The sequence below is a fragment of the Aythya fuligula genome, chromosome 5, assembly GCF_009819795.1.
Source record: "Aythya fuligula isolate bAytFul2 chromosome 5, bAytFul2.pri, whole genome shotgun sequence".
NCBI lineage: Eukaryota > Metazoa > Chordata > Aves > Anseriformes > Anatidae > Aythya > Aythya fuligula.
Genome location: NC_045563.1, coordinates 1,344,787 through 1,370,253, shown reverse-complemented (window position 1 = coordinate 1,370,253; position 25,467 = coordinate 1,344,787). Strand labels below are relative to the sequence as shown.

Below are 25,467 nucleotides of genomic sequence, written 5' to 3'. Positions count from 1 at the left end.
TAGTTCAGTTTGGTGCTGCTCATGTTCAAAGAAGCATTTTTGGAGGTGTTCAAGGCCAGGCTGGACAAGTCCCTGGGCAACCTGATCTAGTGGGTAGCATCCCTGCCCATGGCAGGGGGCGTGGGACTACATGGTCTTTAAGGTCCCTGCCAACCCAAACCATTCTGTGATTCTATGCCTATTCTGAACTTGATTTTGTTGTGTTGCAAACATGAACACTTATATAGGTACATACATAAAACAATACAACTTCAGTTCAAACTGCTGTACGTGTAAGCTTCAAAGCATTAAGAGATGTGAAATTCCATACCTTGCATGTAAAATCACTCTTGACCTTTTGACGTTTTGCACTTCTTCGCTGTTTCTTGTTATGTGCTGCTGAGCTGCTGTCTGTGGTCCTACTTGAGTTCTTGTGAAAATCCAAGCTGTCATCACTGGACACGTCTGACTAGAGGAACATTTCACAAACTCTTCAATAAATACAGCTAAAGCAAGCAGCATTATAATTACACAGTCATCCTTCAACATCTGTTTTTTTTCTTAAGCAACACACAATTTTGATTGATTTGGTATGGCAAAATGATGGAATAATGCTAAGTCAAAAGTTGCACCTCTTCAGAAAAGAACAGAAAAACACATTATTGGGAAGAAAAATTGGCTAAATGTGGCATGAACATTTTTTGATTCAAAGTTTTGAGGAAGAAAGGTTATTTTACTGCCTTTCACAGAGAGAGAGGCTCTGCTCTCTTCCCTATGACAATAATTCACTCCCAAACAACACCTACAGACACATCTTAGGAGAACTTGGGGATAAACTGAAGGAAGGAAAAAAAATTACATTCTAATACATCTTTGGTCAGATGCCATAAAGTATTTTTAATAAGAACACTTGCCTACGAACTGAAAAAATAGTGAATGTTTACAAATATCCTCCAAAACCAAGTTTATTTTATTTTCCTTCTTCGTTACCAAAGCTCTTACTAACCATGTTAAGCGGGTGTCGGCGTTTTCTGATGGCGTGAATTGGTGATTCAAAATCACTATCATTCATAACCTATGTGAACAGAAATAAGAATAAATGCAAAGAGGATTTTTGCTTTGACATTTGACTTTCTTGCTTTTTGCTTCTCTTGTCTTTTATTTTCTCTATTAAGACTCACCTCAGGAGACTTCAAAACATTTATTTTTCTGTTTTTCCTCTGGAAAACAATCTCTTCTTCACTTTCACTGCTGGTTCCTACAGAAAAATAATAAGTAACATTCACAAGGATGTGTGTTGTTCACAGTACAATATTGCTATAACTGAACAATCAAAACCTCTTTCTCTGATAAAAGTACCTACAAAGGAGATTACTTATTGATCTTTGTGGCAAATATTGCTCTCTTTAGCCTTGTTAATCAAAATAAATAATCTCCAGTTGAGATGTACAATAAATCCTACTTTCCTGGAGGTTCTCTGAGCGGAAATGATTACCCCAGGCAGTACAGACACAGAAAAAGAGAGGTGAAAAATGAAGAATGAAACCTAGAGAAGAAGCCCTTAAAATTTGAGTAAGTATTACACTTCTGGAAACATTTTGTAGCACATATGCCTTTGGATGCCCGAAACAAAACCAGAACTCATCAAAAAGTCCTCTTCTTGATTCAATTTTTCAAACAACTGCAGCCTTTTCTGTTTTTCCAAAAGACTGCCTTTGCTGAAGTATAACATATGAATACGGCAACCGGAGGCAATGTGACCTCTTTGATATCTTTATTGATGACTTGGACAAGGGGATTGAGCACACCCTCAGTAAGTTTGCAGGTGACACCAAGTTGGGGGGAAGTGTCAATCTACCAGAGGGTAGGGAGGCCCTGCAGAGGGACCTGGACAGGATGGGTTAATGGGCAGAGGCCAAGGGGATGAGGTTCAACATGGCTAAGGGCTGGGTCCTGCACTTTGGCCACAACAACCCCATGTAGTGCTACAGGCTTGGGGCAGAGTGGCTGGAAAGCTGTGCAGAGGAAAAGGATCTGGGGGTGCTGACTGATGCTCGCCTGAACATGAGCCAGCAGTGTGCCCAGGTGGCCAAGGGCGCCAATGGCATCCTGATTGTGTCAGGAGCAGTGCAGCCAGCAGGGTCAGGGAGGTAATTGTCCCCCTGTGCTCTGCTGTGGTGAGGCCAAACCTCAAGTGCTGGGTTCAGCTTTGGGCCCCTCAGTACCAGAAGGACATCGAGGCCCTGGAGCATGTCCAGAGCAGGGCTACGAAGCTGGTGAGGGGCCTGGGACACAAGTCCTGTGAGGAGTGGCTGAGGGAGCTGGGGGGGGTTTGGGCTGGAGAAGAGGAGGCTCAGAGGAGACCTCATTGCTCTCTGCAACTACCTGAAAGGAAAGTGTGGGGAGCTGGGGGTCGGCCTCTTCTCACAGGTAACTAGTGATAGGATTAGAGGGAATGGCCTCAAGTTGTGCCAGGGGAGGTTCAGGTTGGGAATGAGGAGACATTTCTGCTCAGAAAGAGCAGACAGGCACTGGGACAGGCTGCCCAGCAAGGTGGTGGAGTCACCGTCCCTGAGGGTGTTCAAGGAGAGGTTGGACGTGGTGCTTGGGGACAGGGTTTAGTGGTGACATTGGTGGCAGGGGGATGGTTGGACCAGATGATCTTAGAGCTCTCTTGCAACCTTAATGATTCTGTGTTGCTGAAAATTCTAAATAAAACAAGAATAGATCCTACACACAGCTGATGTTTTCAAGACAATCCAGGTTTGTGCAGAAGTTATAACCAGAAAGTGTTAAGCACTAGTTAGTTGTCATGCAACTAAACTAAAAGAAATCCATCCGTATAGGTTCTATTCCTCAGGAACAATGATGGAAAACTATGAAGGTGTGGCGGGTGGACTCAGGGACTGAAGTGCAGCAGATCTGGATGATTATGAATAAGCCATTGAGAGGATTAGGAAAGGGCTTTACAGGCAGCTGTAGCTCACACAATTATGTCTCCCATGGTTGCACTGTTAGCGCTTGTGGAGAGATATCAGGGGGTTAATTCAGACTGCTTTCTCCAGTAGGTATGCATGAGGCTCAGCCTCAGATGGCTAAGCTAGAATGCACGGTACACTGCAGGAAGCTGAGATTCTGGGAAGCCTCCTCGTTGAGCTACCTTCTAGTATTAAAACCACTGTTCTCTTTTCCTCATATCATAGCCACCTAAGTCAAAATACCTAGCTGAATATGCAAAAGATACTGAATTCAAGACTATTTACATAAACATGAAGGTATTAACTAACAGTACCACTGCATCCCCTACCTTCAGCAGGACACACACGGGAAGCACGAATATTGGTATCTTCCAGGTTTGCAGATCTTCCTAAAGGGGAATCAAGTGCATCCAAGGCTGAACTCTCAAAGTTCTGTCCATGTGAGCTTGTATCTACTTTATCTGTAGGACGAACACCTGCAATTTCCTCCACGACATGTGAGAAAACATTCATAGGATTTCTTCTGATAGCTTCAATATTCCTAACCCTTCTACACGGGGTAGAAAGGGGAGAAGCCAAGGCTTCATGTGATCCACTTCTCCTTCTGTTCCCTGACTTTGAGACAGGCCCTGCAGGGGTTGTATCTCCAGCCACTTCTGCAGGACTCACATTACTACTCCGGAGTGGCAGTGGTGTGGAAATGTTTCTTCTCTCAAGGCTTTTGCAATCCCATTTTGGCAATGTTTGAAATCTGCAGCTATCGTTTAGTATTTTTTCTCTATCTTCAGTGACACCTGTGTGACTCTGTAAGCCACCATTTAATTCTGGCGTATTGTTCGTATTCACTTCATCTTCCAAGATTTCATCCTCACATTCTTCAATGGAAAATCCCAGATCAAAGTTAACAGAAAACAGTTCTTGAGAAGTGTCATAAAGATCGTTATTATCCAGACTCTGCTCAGTCACACTAATATCATCCACTGTTTCCACGGTTGTGATTTTACTGCTTACTTGCTGTTCCTTGCAGGTTTTGTCATCTCGTGAGGGAAGCCACTCAGAGCCTTGCACTGCAGCCGACGTGCTAACATTCCCACCTGAAGCTGACATGACAGAAGGCTCATTATTCACAGATGAAATTTCAGTATTTGTTTCATAAATGTGTTCATCTTCAAATAAATGTATACTCTTCTCTTCATCAATAATCGCACTTCTCTTGTTTGTTTCAAGGCACTCTTTATCTTCTTGAACCAAACGCTTACTTGAAGAGTTATTTGCTGGAGTGTAATTTATTGTCAGAGTTTTCTTTTCAATTTCTGTCAATTCTTCATTGTCAAACAGGCTATCAAAGCTGTCACTCCAGTGAAGCCCCTCGACTTTGTCATCAGCAGTCTGCAAAGATGATACAGGTTTTGAAAAACAGGTATTTACAGAAGCACACAAGTCACTGGTGGCTTTCACTTCAGGATTTTCAGAGGGCAGGAGTGAATGATCAACTTCAGACGAAGCAGGAAAGTCTTTGTCCTGCAGTCTCTCTGAATGACTATTGGAAATAGCTTTTTGAGAAGGGCTTATTGTTTCTTCACTTCTCTCCATTTTTTCAAAATCACAAAGTTTATTCAAAGGGGGAGGAGAGTGTGATAAAAGCCTTTCCACACAGGAAGATACGCCTTCCAACCAAGAAGACTCTTCAGATGACCTCACAGGCACAAACAAATCCAAGTATGATTCAGGAAGATAAAATAAGTCAGAGGACACAGGTGATTTCTCAGCTGTGAAGCTGCTACAGCCCAAATCCGCATGGTTCCTCCCCGGTGAACAACAGGCTTTACCTACAGTTTCGTATTCCTTTATTGCTGCACTTTCATGAACTTTCTTCTGAACTGTACTTTCACTGTTGTCACATAAGTCAATAAATTCATTTAAGTCAAACGTCACCTTCTCTATTTCCTCATCCTTTTGATTGTCCTGGTCAGTGTATTCAGCCTGAGTGAGCCTCCTTGCTGAGTAAGACTCTGAAGCATTTAAACCTGTAGACATCACAGGCACTTCTGAATTCAGCCCCGAAGTTCTTTTGGGAATCTTTGTGGTTATTTTAAATATGGAAAATAATTCACTCTCATCATCCTTTACATCAGGTAGAAATGGTTTTACTTTTGATCTGTGTGCCGTGTCTTTTCTGGATGAATGTGCTTTCTGATCAAATGTGGACTTGGTCATGGAAAGAAGACTTTTATTCCTTTGAACATTAACATCTTCAATACGTAAGTGAGGCTGAAGCTCCAGCTCATAGCTGCAATCTCCCTGGTGAAAAACACAGCATAATAATGATTATAAATACAGAAACATTTTCAAGGACTTGCCATGAGGATATTTAAAACAAGTGGCAAAGGTTTTTTTACTCCCCAGCATTATCAGAAAGAAAAAAAAAAAAAAAAGAAAAAAAAAAGGAAGTGTTTTGCATTTAAGGTCACAGCTTTCAAACAAAGTGTTTCCTGGCAGCTTAGCTGCAAATGTTTCATGCATAACTATCAATTGCATTTAACAGAGCTGCAATGCACAGCACTCGCCACTGTGCGTCTGTGCCTTTCTCAAAACATTAACAAACAATTCTTTGCTAACTAACTGTGCAAGGTATTGTCCCTTCAGCCTAATACTAACAGGCTCTAGTTCTAGGAGGACTAGGAAATTCAGAACGGTGGTGGGAGCAGAAGAAAACCTTATTCAAGGCACATGTGAGCCTGGAGTTCTCTGTTCTCTTCGTACTACTGTTCACAATTTGGCTATTGCCACTGATGCCATTGCACATGAAGAACTTCTCACTTACATACTCTGAACTTCATTTTTTCCACGGATGCTTACTGATCTTCTTTTTTAAAATTCACTGACCTAGGCAACCAACTCTTTAAAAAAACTGGCTGTAAAAGGAAAAGTAGGCTCTGACATCATTCACAGCTAAGGGAGCTAAGAGAGTCCTTCCCACTCTCTCTTTTAAATTAAGTTTGCAAAATTAAGGCTTGCAATCTCTGAAAGGAACAGTAAAGGCCAAATGAAGCTCTGATAGCAGTGGTTTGAAATGCTCTTTCAAAGTTCCAGTCTGCTTCACAAATTAAAAACAAAACAAAACAAAAACAAAACAACTACAAATGGAGAAATAAGATCAAAACAGAAAGTACAATTATTTTCTGACAGTTCAGTCAGATGAATCTCCAGATGCCTTAATCCCTGCAATAAAACAAGGTACCTTCACACTGGATGACAAAGCTGACAATTACAATAAGAGGTAACAAGTAACATTCTCCAAAGTCTTCCCAGATATCAACTGTAAATGAACAAGGTCCTTGCAATCCAAGCTCCTAAACCCTCCTCATTGTCCCAAGAGAATATTATTAGAGAAGGTCTTCTTCAGCTTGTGCAGGTCGTGATGTTCACTCCCACATCTCTGTCTTCCAGCTGCATGTATTAGCCATTAAAGCAATACTAATTGCTCTTCTCCCGTGGACACAAACCCTGGTCTTCATTCGCAGAGATCCTGACTTTCCCTTTCTCCAACAGCCAGGCTCTGCCCACTTGAGCAGTTAGGGAAGTGTCCAGGGCTGTTTAAGAGATGACGCTGACACACCAACTTCTTGCTAAAGCTGGTGCCCCTGGGACCACTCGGGCAGCTCTTCCAAAACAGACTGTGAAGAAATTGGACTTGCTGATCTCAAAGGCCTTTTCCAACCCAACTGATTCGATGATTCTACAAAATCACACCGTCAGAGCAGCACGGACGGCACACCTGAGGCTGCTGTTAAACTGACTGCTACTGACTTCTCTGGCTGCTGTAAGGAGTCAGGCAATCGTGGAAAGCAAGGTTTGAGAAGTACTCTGTAGGCACTCTGCCTATCCCACTGCACGAGGGAGAAAGATCAACACCTACACGTACTGCCGGTTGGTTTACCCAGCAGTACTCCCGAAAATAGCCCCGACTGAGGTACCAAGCTGCCTTCCCTGCATTTGAAAACTGATCCCACCCTAACAAGCTTTGGATGCTCTCTGGACGCAGAAGATAAAGCATACTGTCTGGGACTAAGAGTATTTTTTTCACTCTCGAGCATTTTATAACAAATCAGCATTTATTATTTTAAATTTTAACACTAACTTCACCAAGAGGCCACAGAAGGGATCGTATGCAGAATAAATAAGGACAAATCAGTGTACAGCTGTTTTGGGGTCAGGGCACAGCTGGTTACAAACCCTGTTAACAGCAATGACAGCTGTGTCTCAGTGACATAGTGCGCAATTTCTGTAAGGTCAGCACAGGAGAATGAGTAGAGCAGGGGGAAGAAGTCAATTGCTGGAGTTTCATTTATAAAGAGCCACAGAACAGGCAATCCATTTGTCACTACAGAAGATGTTACTCAGCTGCTGCACACCTGCTGCCTGTGCTTAGGCCATCGGTTCATAAACGAGGATATCCGAAGGAACTAAACGTTAGGATTTCTCACAAGGAGCAGAAGAGGAGATCCCCAGGCTACACATGCTGACTTATAAGAAGTCTTACTGTCAAAACAGTGAAGAAACAATTAATATGAAAGGGTTTGAGGACGATTTTGATATTGTAGGTCCAAAATGATTATTTTCCCTCAAGTTCAGCCAAAAAAAAGAATCAAGATATGGAGGTCTCCAGATAAAATCAAAGAAGAGCAGCAACAAACAACAAGCAACAAGACCTGGTCCAATTAATTTTACATACATCCTCTGAGGAGTTTACGTATTTGGTTGACAGGGTAACGGTGCTGATAGTGATATGGTTTAGATTTACGTAAGTCATGACTGAATGCTGCACAATATTTTGATTAAAGTATCCAAGCACTGTAAAACCACAACATACATTAAATGGATTGAAGATTGATAAGCTGCCAAACCACTAAGCTATATTGAAACAGAAGTAGGTGATGCTCTTTTCCGCCCAACACACTTCTAAGCGATGCAGCTCAGACCACTGTAGGCCCTACTTTGTTTCACATTTTTTTAAGTAACCCAAAGTAAAACAACCTAAACAGTAATTAAACCTGCAGGAAAAGGTGAGGGTTCTAAGTAGGCAAAATGGTAATTCAGATCACAACTGGACCAGAGGTAAACAAGTTAAGAGCAAATCATTTAACTGTCAACACAATGAAACAAAGAGTTACAGGTTTAGGAGTAGCAACAAGTAAAAGGACAGTGTCACGTCATGCAAAGGACCTAAAGAAATTCATAAACAAAATTCCTGATTGATAATGGTTGGTATGCAATCTCTTGCTTACATACGTGGGGATCTAGAAGGTGGCAAATGTGATGCCATTTTTTTAATGGTCAGGGATAGATTTGGGAAGCTCTAGGTTGCTAACTGTATACCGAATAAATTAGTAGAAGCTCTAACATATAATTTCTGGATGAGTCTCTTCAGAGGAGTCAATACTACTTTTGAAAACGAAATCAAACCAACAAAACAACCAACCTTATAAACCCATACAGACCACTAGATTTCTTTGAAGTGACCAACAAACACAAGAGTTGGGAAGCTCTCATGCATACAGTCTTCCTGTTTTCCAAAAGGTTTCCAAAAAAGTCCCTGCTGAAATCTTTAAAACCACCAGCAGAGACCAAAACAGGAAATTTTCTTGCATGGATAAGTAATTGTGTACAAGACAGAGAGCTGGAGTGAGGAGCTGTTGCAGTGAAGAACTTTATTAGGCCACTGCTTATCCTCATGCTTCCACTATAACGTGAACACTACACAGAAGTCTAGTCCCACTCCTCAAAATGATTTCATAGAACTGGCAAAGTTCAGAGAACAGAAGCAAGAACAAACAGTCATATCCATATAAGCTGCTAGAAAGGCCTCTGTCTTCAGGACTCAGACCCCACCTCATCTATTCTTGATAGGCTTAAAAAATACTCAAGATACAGAAAAAATCATTTTTGTACTTAAATTTGTATGTTACAAGAGTTCTATCCTTTACTAGAAGCCCGATGTATGTTCTATACATGAACTACACCAACAAGAAAACAACCAGCCATATCTAAAAATTGTATCTAGCTGCATTCACATTTCTGCAGATTTTTCTCCAAAATTTCCTGGCTTGCAAATGTATGTAAGCACAGCAATTAAAGGAAAAAAACAAAGAGAGAGAACACAAACATCTAGCAGAACTGCTGTGTGTCAGGACAGCAGCCCAGGAGATGAATTTCGCATCTAGGACAAACGTTGGTAACCCAATTCCAGGCTTACACGGAGTTATATAACTGGTCTGCTTCAGCCTAGTTCAACTTAGTCATCCAAAATACTTTCTCCCAGCAAGTCTAGGTAATACTGATGGAGTGAGGGGACAAAGCTGTAATTACCACATTGCAGCTGGGATATGTACAACTTGCAGAATCTTAAATTTGCTGTTCAGCTCTTTCACAGACTGGTGAGCTCCAGTGTGTAGCAGCAAGTCAGCAAGTAGGTCACGGGCGAGCAGACACAGGCACCTCACTGATCTTGTCATACTAAACCAATAGCCCTGCTCAGAGGACTGGTTCAGTACAAAAAGCAATAGGTTTCTTAATACAGAACATAAAAAGGAAAAAGGAAACAAGATATTAAAATCTTCATTCTTACATGTATTATCATGTATATCTGTATGTTCTCCAGCACTTAAATTTAAATACATTGCTAATGTCAACATTAAAATTAACCTCTCCCTCCTAATAAACTACTTCAGATGTGTGTTTTCTAGTAAGGCTGACGTCTGCCCAAACCATAGTGATATTTACTTTGATATTTTAAAATGAAAAGACAAGTCAATAAGCAGACATGATACAGATGTTAACAATTACAACTTCTCTAACTGGGCCCTGTGTTAGAACTGAAGCAAAAGCAGCACGAACTGGCACTGAAGTCTGCTCTGACACCAGAGAGAAAAAACTATTTTCAGAACTGCTTTTAGTTAGACCTAGGGAAGAAAGGCTTTGGGATTTTTAACTTTTACACCGAGTGTTAAATCCTGATGAGTAAACACTGCCAATGTATTCACACGGGTGTCTTCTCTGGTTAGCTCATGGTTTAGCATGAATACCAGTAACAATTACAACAAGAAGGCTGGTGGTTTTCCCACAGCGTTTCTCACAAGCAGGTAGAGCAGATGTCAAAGCAGCAGATTGCAATCTACTTGAATGACAAGAGGTTACACATTTATCCTCACAGGTGATCGTTTGATCCCTTAACACTCAAGCGAAAACCCCTTCCTCCTCATGTGGAAGACCCTGTCATGTATTCTGAAACACAAAACCATGCCTCAAATGCTCGCAGCCACGACCGTTCTCCCCTCACTTCTTTGCAAGGTTTACAAACATTTATTAGGATATAATTATTGCTTTGAATTTGTTAAATTCAAACAGATATTTTAACACACTCGCTGAGGAAGATAAAGCACACCTCCAAGACATGCAGTCAGTTGTAATGGCAGACTGCTGGAGGGCAGAGGAATCAGTGTGCAGTTCTCCTCCATCTCCTTCCATTCCCACAAAAAGGGCTTCTGCCTTTCGGGAATCCTGCACAGACGCTTGGCAAACTGGGCTGTACATAATAAAATACTGTGCTCCTCTCCCTTTTTAGGCCATTTTCAGATAGGTTAAACAATTTTGATGCCTATGTGATTTCACTGATAACGTCTGCCATCTGAGTGCTGGGCAGACCTTTTAGGAACTGGTTAATCAATCCCTCCTATTCCATGAGTGCGTAGTCTCTGACAGAGACTGCAGGGAGAAATGCTGTCAAAAACTATTTTTTGAAGTTCAAATTTATTATATACACCAAACAGCCCTTAAAAACATCCTTAGTTGATTCATCAGAGGAGCCCAACGGACATAGAAACCACGACTACAAAAGCTGTGATGTTTCTCCTCCTGATGATAACGTTACCGATGCATCTAGCAGTGCTGCTGCTGTTCAAGCTGCTCCTGCCTGCAGCTTTTAGCTGACAGCCATGTATCTCTCACATGCTTTACATTTAGTTGCTTTCCCTGAGCTGCAGCATTATGCCGTGTCTTACAGAAAACTGAGACCATGTACGTTATGAGGAAGGAGTGTTTCTGGCTGGCGTGCCCGGACCTGAGGAGACTTTCAGGCAGCAGTGAGAGCACCAGCGAGCCGCCCCCAAACACAGCGGGAGCATTACCTCAGATTAACCCAGCTAAGCCCCTCCAGGTACCACACAACGTGCTCGGTCCCCTTGTCCCTTTCACACGGGTGACAGCCCCGCATCCTTTGCCAAATCGCTCTGCTGGGTTCTCGCTGCGCACATAAAACCCTACAGGACCATTAACAACAGCACACCTGCAATTAAAGGTTTGAACCATCTAAACAAGGGCTTAATTACAGTTCAGGCTCAAACCATTTGGCAACAAGATCAGAGGAATCAATATGGCACAAGGAAAACTCATTTAATTAGGGAGTGGAGATGTCTGCGGGCTCCCCGGGGCAGCCCTGCTGCCTGCCAGCACAGCACAGCACAGCACGGCACAGCACAGCACAGCACGCACCTGCCCCTGGGCGCCTTCCCCTGGGGTCTCTGTGGTGCAGGACACGCGGGGACCCCTCTGCAGAAGTCCTTGTTGGGAATCCTGGGACAGAGTGCTTGCTTCACCTGTTCTCTGGGGTGTAAAACAGATTTGGCACCCCAATAGTGAAGAGACACCCACAGCTTAAACCAAGAGCTCCAGAAAGGCCTGAGGGTGCACTGTGAACCCCATAACCAAACGTCACGTGCAGTCTGGTTTTGTTGCTGGCTGGCAAGAAGTGCTGCACATCTCGGACCAGGTTCTTAACCAGACATAGGATTGCCAACAAGGGCCTACAAAGCTATCCTTTTCATTGCCCTTATTTGAATATTTTTAACTTTGATTCAGTATCTCCTGGTAAAAAGTCAGTGGAATCACTGTATTCCCCCAAACATGTTTGATTTAACCTCACAATCAGGAAAGTATCTTCAGGTTCTTCGGAAATCCAGGGTATTCCAGGAGAATTTTCCCTTGGTCCAGCACTTCACCTCATGAATCTCAGGCAGGTGTGGGCTGGAAGGGACCTTACCTTAAAGACCCCTTCTCAGTCCCCTGTCCCTGTCACTGACAGCGCTGATAATCAGCGTTACCGGGTGTTAGATTGCTCTGACTGGACTTCTGATTGCCAGGTTTGCAGCAGGAAATGGATGCCCATGTAATAGTTCCACACATGATGACATTGTGACTTTTAAAAGTCATTATCAATTGCCTACCTCCCAGAAAAAAGTGCACTTGCACCTCAGTATTTCCTGTTACAAATCCTCAGGATCTTGGTCAGACACAATTTCAATAAAAGCGATTACTTTGCCCTGACCTTGTTTCCAAAGAGTACAGTTTAATTTTCAAAAATGCTTAAAAGCTATTGAATTATTTTGCATAAGGACAACTTGATTTGTTACCGTGTTACACAAAAATCCATGCTTGTAGTTAGGAGAAAATCCAATCCCATCTGCCCGGTCCTCGTTGCTGTAGCGATAAAGCCATGCAGGCATTAAGGGCTTTTCTGCAGGGGGGTGCCTTTGCAGGGCTCCTCTCTGGGATTTCTTTTTTTATTTGCTTTCCAATATGCCATTCTTTTCTCCAAGTTATTAAAAGCATATAAATACAATACAAATAGAATTATTCCAAACATTTTCACTTCTATTTAAAAATATCTAAGCCTTTTAATCAAATGTTTAAATCTTACGCAAAACACAACTGCATAGGAGATTTCTTGGAAACGTTAACTGAATGAATAAATGGAAAAGAAAACTACAGTGCTGAATTCCTGAGCAGTCTTCCACAACAGCAGATACCCAAAAAGAACACACACACCCCTCCTGAGCTGGCTGGTGTTATTACTAATCTCTGAATGAGATCCTTCCCAAGAAATAATTAGTGCATCAGAAATTTCCAGATCATTGGGTTATTCATATTAAAATAACTGGCTGGTTTTATGCTTTATACCTAAGTAAGAAAATAATCAATAAAATGGTGGTTTGAAGTTCAATATCCTGGTTATTTAAGGAAATAGCTTTGACTTGTATCTGTCTTTATCCCTCTGCTATTAAGAACCGTAAATGAACGTCAGAGAGATTAGCAGTGATAAATTTGGCTACAGAATATTTATAGCAGGAACTTGGATGCACATTACACACAGAGCCTGCAAAAACCTGTGAATCACTGCTAAAACATCATTGTTTCTATCCTCATTTTCATACCAGACAAACATTTTAGGTAGTTTTTTTACAAGCGTAACTTCTGCTACAGGTCAATTTCCCGGAGGCTGATGTAATATCCCTTTATCCTCTCCTCATGCTTATTAATAGCATCTGCTACAATTTCAAAACACACCCAAATACTAAAGTAAGGTGAAACTTAGGAAATTTTCTATTTGCTACAGCAAAAATCTTCACCAAGAATGCCTAGGGCCAAGTGGTGTAGAAATCAGCAAGCTGGAATTAAGACTATCCAGACTGGTGTGCTCACACTGAGCATATGCAGTGTGTCTGCGGGCACGTTAACCCAGGCACTGCACGAGCACGTTGTGCTGGGGCAGGAGGCACTGGTGCTGAGAGCAGCACGCTTGTCCCTGCACTGCCTGTGCCTTCAGCAAGCACAGTGCATCCCAGGGGTCTCACTGTGAAGGGGAGCAGGGCACTAAAGAGGGTTGAAATCAAATCTGGCAGAAAAGCATTATTTTGAACCTCACAATTTTCCCAGTCTTATGCTTAACTGAAGTGCTTGTGGAAGTACAGTGGCAGAAAAATGCACGGGGCCGGCGTCTGACAGCCCTGCACTTGCCAACACAAGCAGCTCTTCTGGCAGGTGCAATGCTGCCCAGCACAGCCTCCGCAGTACCAGAACCAGGAACACGGCCAAGACATGTACCCACCTACAAAACCATGCCTTAATAGCAATGCACAAATTCAAAACATTGCCTACCAATCTGAATTTCTTCTATTGTGCTCTACTTATACATTTTTAATTAGTATTTTATTCTCCAAACAAGGACTCTACAATAAGAATAAAAACAGTATAGCAGTTTCTACTGTCAAAGTAAATTAACCCTGCCTCCCTGCACGTCTGGCTATAGGCAACATGGCACAATCAGGTTTTGGCAAAGCTTGCTTAATTTTTAAAGATCCTGACGTGAACAATTTTATATGCAGCCGTGTCAGGAATGATGCAAAACACTCTGTCATAAGGAAAATCTAAACGTGTGAAGTTAGAATGCCATGCTAATGTTATATTTAGTCCAATTTTAAATTTAGAGTACAAACTTCAAATCAAAGTAGCAAATACAAGTTTTTAAAGGGATATCCCAACAAGCACACAAAACATAGGGATGAAGAATTCAAGGCTGCCCTTTATGAAGATGTTACCAGGCTACATGGGCAGGAAAAGTGCAGCAGCCCTTGTTTACCTTGACTTTAGTGAGGCTTTTGACACAATCTCACAGTGAACTGTTTGGGATACAGTTTGATCAAAGGACGAGGACTGGTATGGAGTCCAGCCAGTGGCTAGTTGCTGGGAGTCCTTCTCAGAGTTCTTTGCTATTTAACATTTCTATTACTGACCTCGACTGCAGGTGCCGAGTGCACCTTCGGTAGGTCTGCAGATGATGCCAGGAGAGGGGAAGCAGGTGACACACTTTAGGACAGGGCCAGCAGGATGACAGATACCTCAAGACAGAAAAATGAGACAGCAGTGTGCCCTTGTGGCAACAAAGACGAACACATCCTGGCTCCTTTGATAAGACTGCTGCCAGCAGGGCAAGGGAAGTGATTATTCTCCTGTGCTGAGCACCTGGGGAACCTGATCTGCAGCATCTGATCCAGTTTTAGTCCCCCAGTACAAGATCTCTTCAATGGCTCATCAGATTGCAGCAAGTCCAGCCATACCATCAAGACTGTCAGAGGCTAGACCACATTAGGTACAAGGCAACAAGTTTCTTGTGCCAAAGGAACTCAACCTTGAGAAGAGAAGAATCCTAACACTGCCTTCAATTATCTAATGCAAGAAGTATACAGCAAGGCTCTTTGGTCTGATTTGCCGTGGAGCTGTAACCCTCTTTCCTCTGTGTGCATTTTCTGAGGCACCAGAACTGAAGCTGTAGGAAGACTGAACTAGGACAAGACTGGTACCGAGGAAAACAAAACAACCTCCTGCAAACTCACACATCCTCTCATGTTAGCAGTACGGAAGACTGTTCTCTTTCAAACTGCAGGGCAGCAAGTTTGTTCTGGTGTAATCCTGATGAGTAAGGACTGCCACAACTCAGTGACTGGTCCAAGGCGATTCCACTGTAAACAGAGCATACAGCATGCACTTCCCTTCTCTTTGGCGAAGGCCAGTGGGAACACAGCCTGTCTTGGGAAGACTATTACTGCTTCTCAGAGAAGCCAAAGCTGACTTAAGAAAATTAAGAAAATATTAATAAAACTTTAATGCAAGAAACCACTGTCAATAATGACAAAATAAATTAAAACATTCCATCTTTGTTTTTGTGAAGAAAAATATGATGAAGCTTTGAAGTCCTTGAACCTTGACAATTTGGTGTAGGTATAACAAACAGACCAAGAACCACTTATGTTTGAAAACTGGGTGCCAGTGCTGATTACAGCTTCTGCCTCGTGAACCTTGCCAGATATAGTCAGAGTTACTGCAAGTGCTTTGTTTTTCTGTATAAGAATTCAACAGGGTGGAGCAATGCCTCATGTTGTAACCTCTCATATTCAGCAGTCACTAGAAGGTGTTTTCAGCCTGCCGATGGCATCCAGTTATGCACTTCTCCTCTAACTGGTGAGAAAGTTCAGCATCTCCACCTACGACTAGTTAAGACAGATCAGAGGAAGCTGGCTGAAAATCAATCCAGATCATGCCTGAAATGCTGAGCTAGGAAGAAGGTGAATGAGATAACAGGCAGTCCCACTCTTTTGGAAGCAAGAACATTATTTACAAGACACCATGATTAGGCTAACATTTAGCTGTTAAATTAGAAACAGTGAAAGCCAACTGTTTCTCACTGGTTATCAATGAACAGCAATACCCCTTCCTTTCTGACACAGATCTTCCAGCATTTTCCAGGAATGTGAAAAGGCTCTATTCGCAGATTCTCTGCTGCACTGCCATGTCTTGTACAGGGGACTGATCTGAAATACTTGGGAGAGAGCTTGTGTGCCATGATGGCACAGGGCAGTGTGACTTCTGAGCAGGTAGCACCGTGCCCCGTGCCTATGCTGTGCCTATGCCTATGCTATGGCATCGTCACACTAAGCAAAATCTAAGGTGATGGCCATGAAGCTATCGTGTTGGGCCCTGCTTGATGAGGGAGCATCCTCTCTGTTGACTGTTCAGTACACAGCAGAGGCAGTTGTGCCTCGCTCCAGTGAGGGACAACAGGCAGACACGTCTCTAGTAAAAGTTTTTTTAAAAGCAAGTGTTAGATACTCTGCTTTGCTTACAATTTTCTGCATCTATTTTGACGGAATACTGACGACTCACTTGCAACTAACCAATTTGCTCTGTAGATTATTTTATAGGTGCCAGGTGTTAGCATCTACCACAACTCTGAAGACACTTGGGAACCTGAGCAGCCTTCTGGTAGCAGGACACTTTCAGTAAGGGAACTTAAGTCACAAATGCTTCAAATGTCTGATTTGGTGGTGGGGAGTGAAGTCCTCCATCAGAAAAAGAAATCTAAAATTTTTAACTGTTCCTTTGTCTATTGAATTCCTTCAGCCCTCTACACCTGAACACCCCTCTGAAATCCTCTCTCTCTGGCAATATGTTATTGACCCAAGCCAGAGAACACAGACTCTCAAAGAAGTCAAGAATGCCACTGTCCTGTGATGGAGAAGCTTATCTTAGCTCTAAAAGTCTATTTACAACCTTCTATTAATACACTTTCTGAGCAAGGAGTACAACTACAACGTCTCTATTCTCTTCCTTGGTTAGTGGAGTTATTCAGGAAACTCTGGCAGCTTAGCAACAGATTCTGATGACCTAGAAAACTTCAACACAAGAAAAAGCAGTACGTATAGAACTGGAGGGAGAACACTGAGGGTTTATAAACAACTTCTGTGGAGAAGAGTAAGAATTACAGAACACCAGTGGGAGACATTTTTTAAACAAAATTAAATGCACATTATCCATTTCTTAATGAATAACATAGCCCAACACAAACATTTCCTTTTTTTTTATTTCAACTAACCAGACAAAAGTAGAGCACTCATTATTTTTTAAGTATTCTAACTGTGCATTAAATACACGTGCACGCTTACAGACAGACAAATATAAATACCTCACCTGTTCATGTCTCATCAGTTCTATCATTTCCATAACACTAATAAAATGGTAACAGCGATCCGAGTGGTCAACCATACTTGTAGGAAAAGGACGATTCTGCCAAATACTCCACTCAGACAAGGAAAGTTTATGAGTTCCCTCCTCTTCAGGCTTCTGCAGTTTAAAATTAAGATTGGCAAGGAGATTTTAGTTAAGAAATTGTTCAGCAAAACCAATTCCTGCCTCTCTGTCAGGGTCAATAAACACTCTGAATGTATCTGAACAGTATCTGAACATTACAGTATCTGAACATCATCGCAAATGTTTAAGTCCAGTCTAAAACAAACAATTAAAAATACAGGCTTTGCATTGTCAGAGCTGTTCATCAGATACAGGTTGTTTTAAGTAGTAAAATGGCATAAAAACTCCGTTTTTTCCCCTTGGGATCAGAAAAGAGCTTGCAAAACTTGAATTTTCTACCAGTAACACTTCTATAGTTGTATAAACAAGGTAACAAAAAGCTGTGATACAATACCATCATGTATACAGTGTCCTGCCTGAAATTCTTAGAAGCAGGAGCAGAACTTATTGGACACTGGGAGATTTTTTCCTTCTATTTTTAACAAACAGACCTAACCTCAAAAACTCATTTCAAACATCTAATTCCTAAATTCTTAACTTCAAAAACCTGCATGTCATTCTCCAAATTGCATTTTTAAGATAGACATCCTTCAAATTCATAGTTAACTTTCTTACCCAGAGTTCCCATTAAACTACGTGTCAAAGAAAACATTACATTTAGGTTAAACTCACTGATGTTTCTTCCAGGTTTTCTAAGGTTTCAAACTGAATTTGAGGCAGTATCGGTTCCTTTACTCCATCGCTTTCTTTAAGCCTGTAAAGTCTGTTCCATATTTCAAATTCCTCAGCTGACAAAGACCAATTCTCATGACTGTGTATTTCCTTTGGGCCTGTTGGAGAGGAAAGAAGGGGAAAATATTATCTACTTCAAGAAAAAAGACACACAGAAGAAGAAAAAAAAACAACTTTGTGTAGTATCAGTCAGAAGAAACGTATTTTCTTTCTGCCACAACCAGAACCAGATATAGAGAATCTGCTGTCAGAAACAAAATATCAAAACAAAGTTGCACATGCTAGACTTTGGACACATCTATTTATTAAGTGATTGCTTTGGGGAAGGCCTCACATAAAGAAGCACTGACAGATATTAATAGAGATTTTGATTCAACCTATCAGACACCAACAGGCCCTGAAGACAGCTCAGCAAACAGGGAAAGCACAGGGCTTGGACTTGTAAATGTAATCCTCAGGGGGACACCAGGGAGAACAAACTACAAATAAATTGCATGTTTTTTTGGTTGGTTGGCAGTTTGTTGTTTGTTTGCTTGTTTGTTTTTATTTTTAAGTTACTCTTTAAGTACTGGAAAGTAACATCATTTTGCTATATCAAAAATATTTCTTATTCATTTCTTGAATCAATCTCTTTTCCATTTTAAACTGCTCAGGACATGTAGATGAATAGGAGGACAGAAACAAAAGCATTATGAAAATTTTGAAGGAGCAGGGAAAAGAAAAGGAGAGCCCATTAGTTTTATTTAGACTCGTAACACCAAATGGTGAGTATGGGGAATCCGTGAGCATCAACATATAGATAGAAACAAAATATGTGCTCATATGGCAGTTCACTGAAGAGAAGGCCCTGGTGCTGCACAGCCCTGTGCGAGCAAGCTCCAGTGACACTGAGAGATTGAGTAACTTTGTCAGTCTGACAGCAAGCCCTGGCACAACCACCACATACTGTGCCAGCTGTGTGCAGCAACAATGCCAGATCCCCCAAAACTGCCGTCAGTGCAAATAGCAAAGGGACATCCAAAGCATCACTGTTAGGAGCAGTTAATGTGTGATTGCCTTCAGCCTGGATGTGTGAAGCTTGGAGAAAAATAATTAAGTTAATTTGAAAATCGCTCTGAGACAGGATTTGGGATGAATATGCAGCCAACACCCTATTCTGATTTAATGACGTGTTAGAGGAATCAGCCTGCATCTCTCAGTCCTCTCACATTGCAGTTTCCAAATGCTGCATCTCCAGGGACGATGTGACAATGTCTGCAGGAGACTCAAACCCAGATCGCTGAAAGTCCTGAGTACAAGGTTCACTTCCTGCTAACTCTTTCACAGCTGGAAAAGTCTAACCAACACTGAAGTGTTTAAATACGTTTGAACTGAGTCTAGGAAGCGTTCCACTTATTTACAGCTAACACACAGGTCAGGGACTCAGTAGAAGAGGAAGAGAGACTTGAAGAAAAATGAAAATTAAAAACATCTATAAGAAAAGTGTATCTCATGGCCTTTCTTGTTGTTTATAAGAGCTTAGTGTTAAGTTGGCTCTAGCAGGAACTACCCGCACCCATACACCAAGACAGAATATTTCAGTCTTGAATTAGCACGGAGCTCTCGAGATTGCTACCTGCACAGGGCATAAAGGAAAGGCCAGGAAGGGCACTCCGTTGTAGTCAAAACCTAATGGCCTTGGCCAGTCCGAAGAGACTTCTACTGCCTCACTTAAGACATATCTTCATACCCAACAAGAAAGAAAGACAGTCTGCCAAGGAACCAAGATGGCATTTTCAAAGAGCAAGTTGCTAGACAGGAAAAAGCAGACAACAGCAAAAAACTTCAGAGGCAAACAGATCCATTTTGACATCTCTCTTGCTCTTGAAGATGGTTATCAAGGCAGCGTACCAGAACTCTCCCTGACAGTCCAGGTGATGAACATGCCATCCAGACACGCCAAGGGAAACGGTGAGAACAACAGATGACTTCAGTTCTCTGTGTTACAGATCCAGAGGAAAACTTGTATTGGCTTTCCGTGGCAAGGTTTTGTAGCAGGGGCTGCAGGGGTGGCCTCTGTGAGCAGAGCCCAGCAGCTGCCCCATGTCAGAGCAGGGCCAGCTCCAGCCGGCTCCAAAAGGGACCTGATGCCGAGCCCTGAGTGAAGTTGGTTGGGCCTCTGGGAGAGCAGATTTAAGAAAGGGGGAAGAAAAAACTGCTGGGCAACAGGAGCTGGGAGAGCAAGGAGCAAGAAGCAGCCCTGCAGCCCCCAAGGTGGGTGGTAGTTCTCATTGCTCTGCTTTGATATCAGCAGCCTCATAGAATAGCCAGGGTGGGAAGGGACCTCTGATATCACCTAGTCCAACTCCTGCCCAGTGGGATCAGACAGCAAGTTACACTACTCTCCCTACTCTGAGTCCGTTTTGCCAGTGACAGTAACTGGTGAGTGATCTCCCTGTCCTTATCTCTGCCCTTCCCATCCTATTTTCTCCCCTTTTCCTTTGAGGAGGGAAGTGAGAGGAGTGGCTGTGGTGGAGCTCAGCTCCCCAGCAGGGTAAAACCACCACACAGCTCCTCCTAACAAAGGCAAGAGGATCCTCTGATACCATCAGGTGGTTGTACTGCCCAACATTACACAGGCAGGAAGGCATCCAACAGCTTGCAAAATGCAGTAACAGACACTTCCCGAAGCTCTGGGCTCAATAACTGAGCTATGAAGTTTCTGTTCCTGAGTAGAACAAATATTGTGGGCTGTCAAGACAATGGCCTCTGTACCTGACAAGACACAACAGATCTCCTCAAGAGGGAATGGAAGGGAGTCCCTTGGCTTGTAAAGAAGAGCGATGTGGTCCAGCAGGTAAGTTAGGTTAATGCCTAACTTAGAGGTTGCTCAATTCTTCCCTTCTGCAGAATCAATTCCATGCAATATGGGGAAAGGCCTGACCATCTGCCCCGAATACTTTGATGCATCAGGGTAAAGGAGGAAAGCACGAGCTGAAGCCTACTTTCAAACTATTTTTCTTCTCTAAAGCCTGATTGCTGTTAAATGGAGGGAAAGTGAAGCAGACCAAAGGCAATTGTCTTAAAGCAAACTATTGCTCAAGTTATCACTTCTACTTTTTACTACTGGTACCCTCTCCATGCTTGTTCTACTCATCTTAGACGAGCACACATTTCTAAGCTGTTACACTGACATGCAATGAAGCCTGACTAAAATGGAGAGAAACAGGGATGCAGACAAACAGGACTCTGTCAGCATGTGTGTAAAATACCATTTAACTCTTAAGGGCTGGCCAAAAAACAAAGGGACAAACAAAAACCTTGTTTTTAATGTTCACAAATTCTAAATTCATTAACCCATTCTTCACAAAAGGCAAAAGCTTGTCACTACGAGTTCTGCAGAGCACTCTGAAATAATAGCTTGCTGCAGCCAAGGGCGAGCTGCCCCAGGAAATGGGTGTCTATTTGCACTAATGGGGAACCCTCACGGCTGAACAGAACAGCTCCAATTTGTTGGAGCCGCAATTCTGAGATTACCAGAACTCTCTGTGTGGATGAAGAATTCCCAAAACTAAAAGGGAATTTAATAATAGTGCTGCTGCTGAGGTCCCTCTTGGGCAGGTTATAGCTGATACTCACGCTCCCCCCAACAGCACGAGCAGCTGTTCTGGGCATGCATTCAAGGATGCAACCAGTATTTTGGAGAGGCCGTGTCACTGGCTGAAAAAAATAATGCATCTTAGGTGTAACTGAAAGATGTTTAAACAAACAAACAAACAGACGACCTATTAGATGTAGGTAACCTTATTAGGCAAAGTCAAAACACTTTAAAAATAGTATATGCATCGTAGAAAGCAATCAAATTTTCAGAAGCAAAATACCAGCTGTTGTCTGAATTAGATGGAGACAGCTCTCTACTGAGAAAAGCAGAGCAAGACATAGTTGATGTAAGACACATGCCAAGTGTTACATTCTTGGTGCAGCACACAAAACGGTGACTTTCTGCTAACCCCGTACTGTCAGGGTGAGAAATCTGAACTTAGGGAACTGGAGCACCCATGCATAAACACCTCCTTGACTCACTGCTTTTTTCAGAGACAACAAACATTGAAAACAGCAGTTTTTCTGCAGTATTTCCACTGAAAGCAGTGCAAATAATTATGCATGTTTAATTCAAACAGGAGATGAGCTGAGAAAATTTATCAGGCATCCAAAAGGCCCTTCCACAACTGTATTGAAAAGCATGGGCAACTGGAATGGCATCAAAAACCCGATGATCTTTCGAGGTCCCTTCCAACCCCTTCAATTCTGTGATTCTGTGAAAAATCCACAGAGAGACTAAAGAAGGCATATTTTAGGTATATTATAGAAAGACAGTAAAAGATTGCACAGTTATGATAAAAATGGCAATTAAGGAAATAATGTGATATTCTAAAATCAAACAAAAAGCACAATAAGATCCAACTCAGTGACTGATACCATCTGGAAGCAGGGAAAGGCAGACTAATTGAGAAGAATCAGGGGAAGAAGTCATCACAAAATGAGATTTTACCTGGACAAATACAACATAAAAAGAAAAGCAAAAGAAATTATTGATACCTTAAAATTACATTCAGCTAGTAGGAAAAACAAGGTATGGAAAGAGCACATCTAAGGCATGTTAGCTATTACGTGCCATGACTATTGTGGTTGTGTATCTCTCGCAGAACGGGGATATTGGCAGAGAACCTGAAAATATCATATTAAAGATGATTATCTGGATCTTTCAGCACAGTAATTTGAAAACAAAAGACGAGCAAAACAAAAACCTTGAGCTATCTCCAAAGATACCTGTTCAGAAATGCTACCCCCAATGATTAAGATTAAGAAAAGGAAATATTTAAATTTAGCTAGGAAAGGAGGAGATTGCTTGGAATTACTATGATACTTCTGCCTGGGATAATTCAGTTTCTGTTCACACATCCTTCCATGGACAAATCTGAAGATCAACCGAACCTCAAGAACAAATGAAAAGCAAGAAAGGATAGATAAGAACACACAAAACTTATTCATTACAGCTACCTTTGTCCATTTTATAACATGGAAGGGAGCACTGAAATTAGTACATGAAAATGCAAAAATTAAAGAACTTTTTCTTCTGTTTGGGTCTTATCTTGAATATCAGGCACTTGCTTCATACAGTAACGAAGGGGACCTTAGCACATAAGCCTGGTGCTCAGTATGAAAAAAGCGTCAGCAATTTGCACTGATGTAACACCAGTTTCCAAGATAGGCAGTCAATCACATTCAGCCTCAGCAACTGATAGATCACCACATACGCCGTGTACTTCAGTGTGGCAGCTGCTAACCTATTTCACACAAAAGGAACCTGGTAATTACAGCCTCTGAAGTGCTATTCCCTCAGCAGGAAATGTGTTCAAGTGTATTATCTGCTTTGTGCACTTCAAGCCTCTCATTTCTATTTTCCAGGACAGAGTTACAAACATTCTAAAATGATTTTTTTAATTCCATGTTTTGCCCCACTTTTATTTTTCTCCCAAGTTGTGTCTTCTTACACCACCCTTGCTTCTCCTTATTCGGCACCTCCTGGATTGTGTACAGAACCCAGATAAGCAAGCCTTGGAGAGGTGTGCTGGAAAAGCAATGTGATCAGGGGCACCATCACAACCGTACCATGGTTATGGCTGCAGCACATGCTACTTGGCAAGAAGTTAGGCTGAGGGTGGCAGGTACAGACTGATCTACTGATACTAGTCCTTCTCCAGTACATTTCTACCCTGCAAAATGGGAAATAGCATGAACTGAATTGCAGCTTACGGAAAGGAATCTTTTCTGCATGATTTTGTGGCTTGCTTCCCCTCTTCTCTGTTCAGGCTTTAGTTTGCCCTGGATGGTGTTCAGAAGGGGATCAGAGGCAGACTGTGACAGTAAGAACTTCTGTGGTCAGAAGAGTTTAAAAACACTAACCTTTAAGTCTAACTACTCAGACACTGGAATATGAAGCTTCTGAATTTTTTTTTTGGAGTTTTCTTCCTTCCAAGCAGTTGCTATTGTTTTTTAAAGTACTGAAAGCACTTAACAAAAGAGATTGTGATTGATTTCCTAGTATTTGTAAAATGTAGCCTTTTCTTCCTCTTTTATAAGCTCATTCCAGGGCTACCTAAGTGAACAAGCTGAGGAGCCATTTCTCTTTTTTAAGATTTATTTTTCTCCAAAAGCGTGTGCAATAAATCAAAGAATCACAGAATATTTGAGGCTGGAAGGGACCTCTGGAGGTCATCTGGTCCCAATATCCTACGTTTGCTTTCTCCATTTTTCCCCTCAAAATCCTTCAGTTTTCAAGCATTCCTGTTTTATTTTAACTTCCAACAGTATGAAAGACACATTTCTTGCATTAATACAAGAATCAAGCCTAGGTGTTTTAGCTAAAAAACAGATCTAGTATAGAATTAACACTAAAGATTTAGTGACAAGTATGCCAGCTGACAGGCATATCAGAAGTCTTCAGAAGGCATTAACATTGGCCTCTTCTGTTTGTTGCTGGAGTTTCTGGCCCTCAGTCATTGACTCTATGGGAAGCTCTATGGGGAAGGATGAAACAAACATAGAATCATAGAATCATAGAATATCCTGAGTTGGAAGGGACCCTTAAGGATCATCAAGTCCAACTCTCGACACCGCACAGGTCTACCCAAAAGTTCAGACCATGAACGTTCAGACCAAACGTCTGATACAAAGTACAGATACTGAAGGACAGAACTGTGATTTCAGGATGTTAAAGGAAAAGAATGCAGAATCAAAGCAGCAGCCAGCTCAATATCACAGTTTAAAAGTTAGAGCTGTCGGAAGGACACTTTTGCTAGAGACCCAAACTCATGTGGGAGCGCAGTTTTGATATGCTGTAATACAACGACATGAGATAGCAGCTTACAGAGCGCTTACAGAAACACCATAATCCTCTTACCAGTGACACAGGAAAAGAGAGCAGATTTATTTTGAAGGGAAGTAGATCTTCTCCCTCTGGAAACCATTCCTGAATTGTTTGGTTCATATTTTTCAGCAGTAATAAACATTTTATGCAACTCTGGATTTATGCCTTCTGGAATCATACGCGGGCTATGCTGGTAAAAATGAAGCACTTTGTTTCCTGAAATAGCTTTCTGGATGCTCCTTTTGTTACACTGGCTTTGATTGTAAGTCTGTAAAAGAAAGGAAAAGTCATATGTTGCTGAACTGCTTTTTCCACATGACTAAGCAAAAGAACGCCTGAGTGTCTGTGGGGTTTTCATTATGTTTTGTTCTGTCATGCACTTTTTTTTTC

The 25,467-nt window shown here is 41.9% G+C and overlaps 1 protein-coding gene across 1 annotated transcript in view; it reads right to left on the bottom strand.

The window, feature by feature from the left end:
- The window catches only part of FANCM (FA complementation group M), a 70,559-nt gene that overhangs the window by 9,278 nt on the left and 35,814 nt on the right, over window positions 1-25,467 (bottom strand). Inside the window, exons 11-17 of the mRNA XM_032187841.1 lie at window positions 25,111-25,345; window positions 18,108-18,265; window positions 17,316-17,468; window positions 3,287-5,258; window positions 1,161-1,237; window positions 986-1,054; window positions 311-448 (exon numbers count right to left, since the gene is read on the bottom strand). Coding sequence (XP_032043732.1) covers window positions 311-448; window positions 986-1,054; window positions 1,161-1,237; window positions 3,287-5,258; window positions 17,316-17,468; window positions 18,108-18,265; window positions 25,111-25,345 — 2,802 coding nt within the window. The remainder of the gene's footprint in view (window positions 1-310; window positions 449-985; window positions 1,055-1,160; window positions 1,238-3,286; window positions 5,259-17,315; window positions 17,469-18,107; window positions 18,266-25,110; window positions 25,346-25,467) is intronic.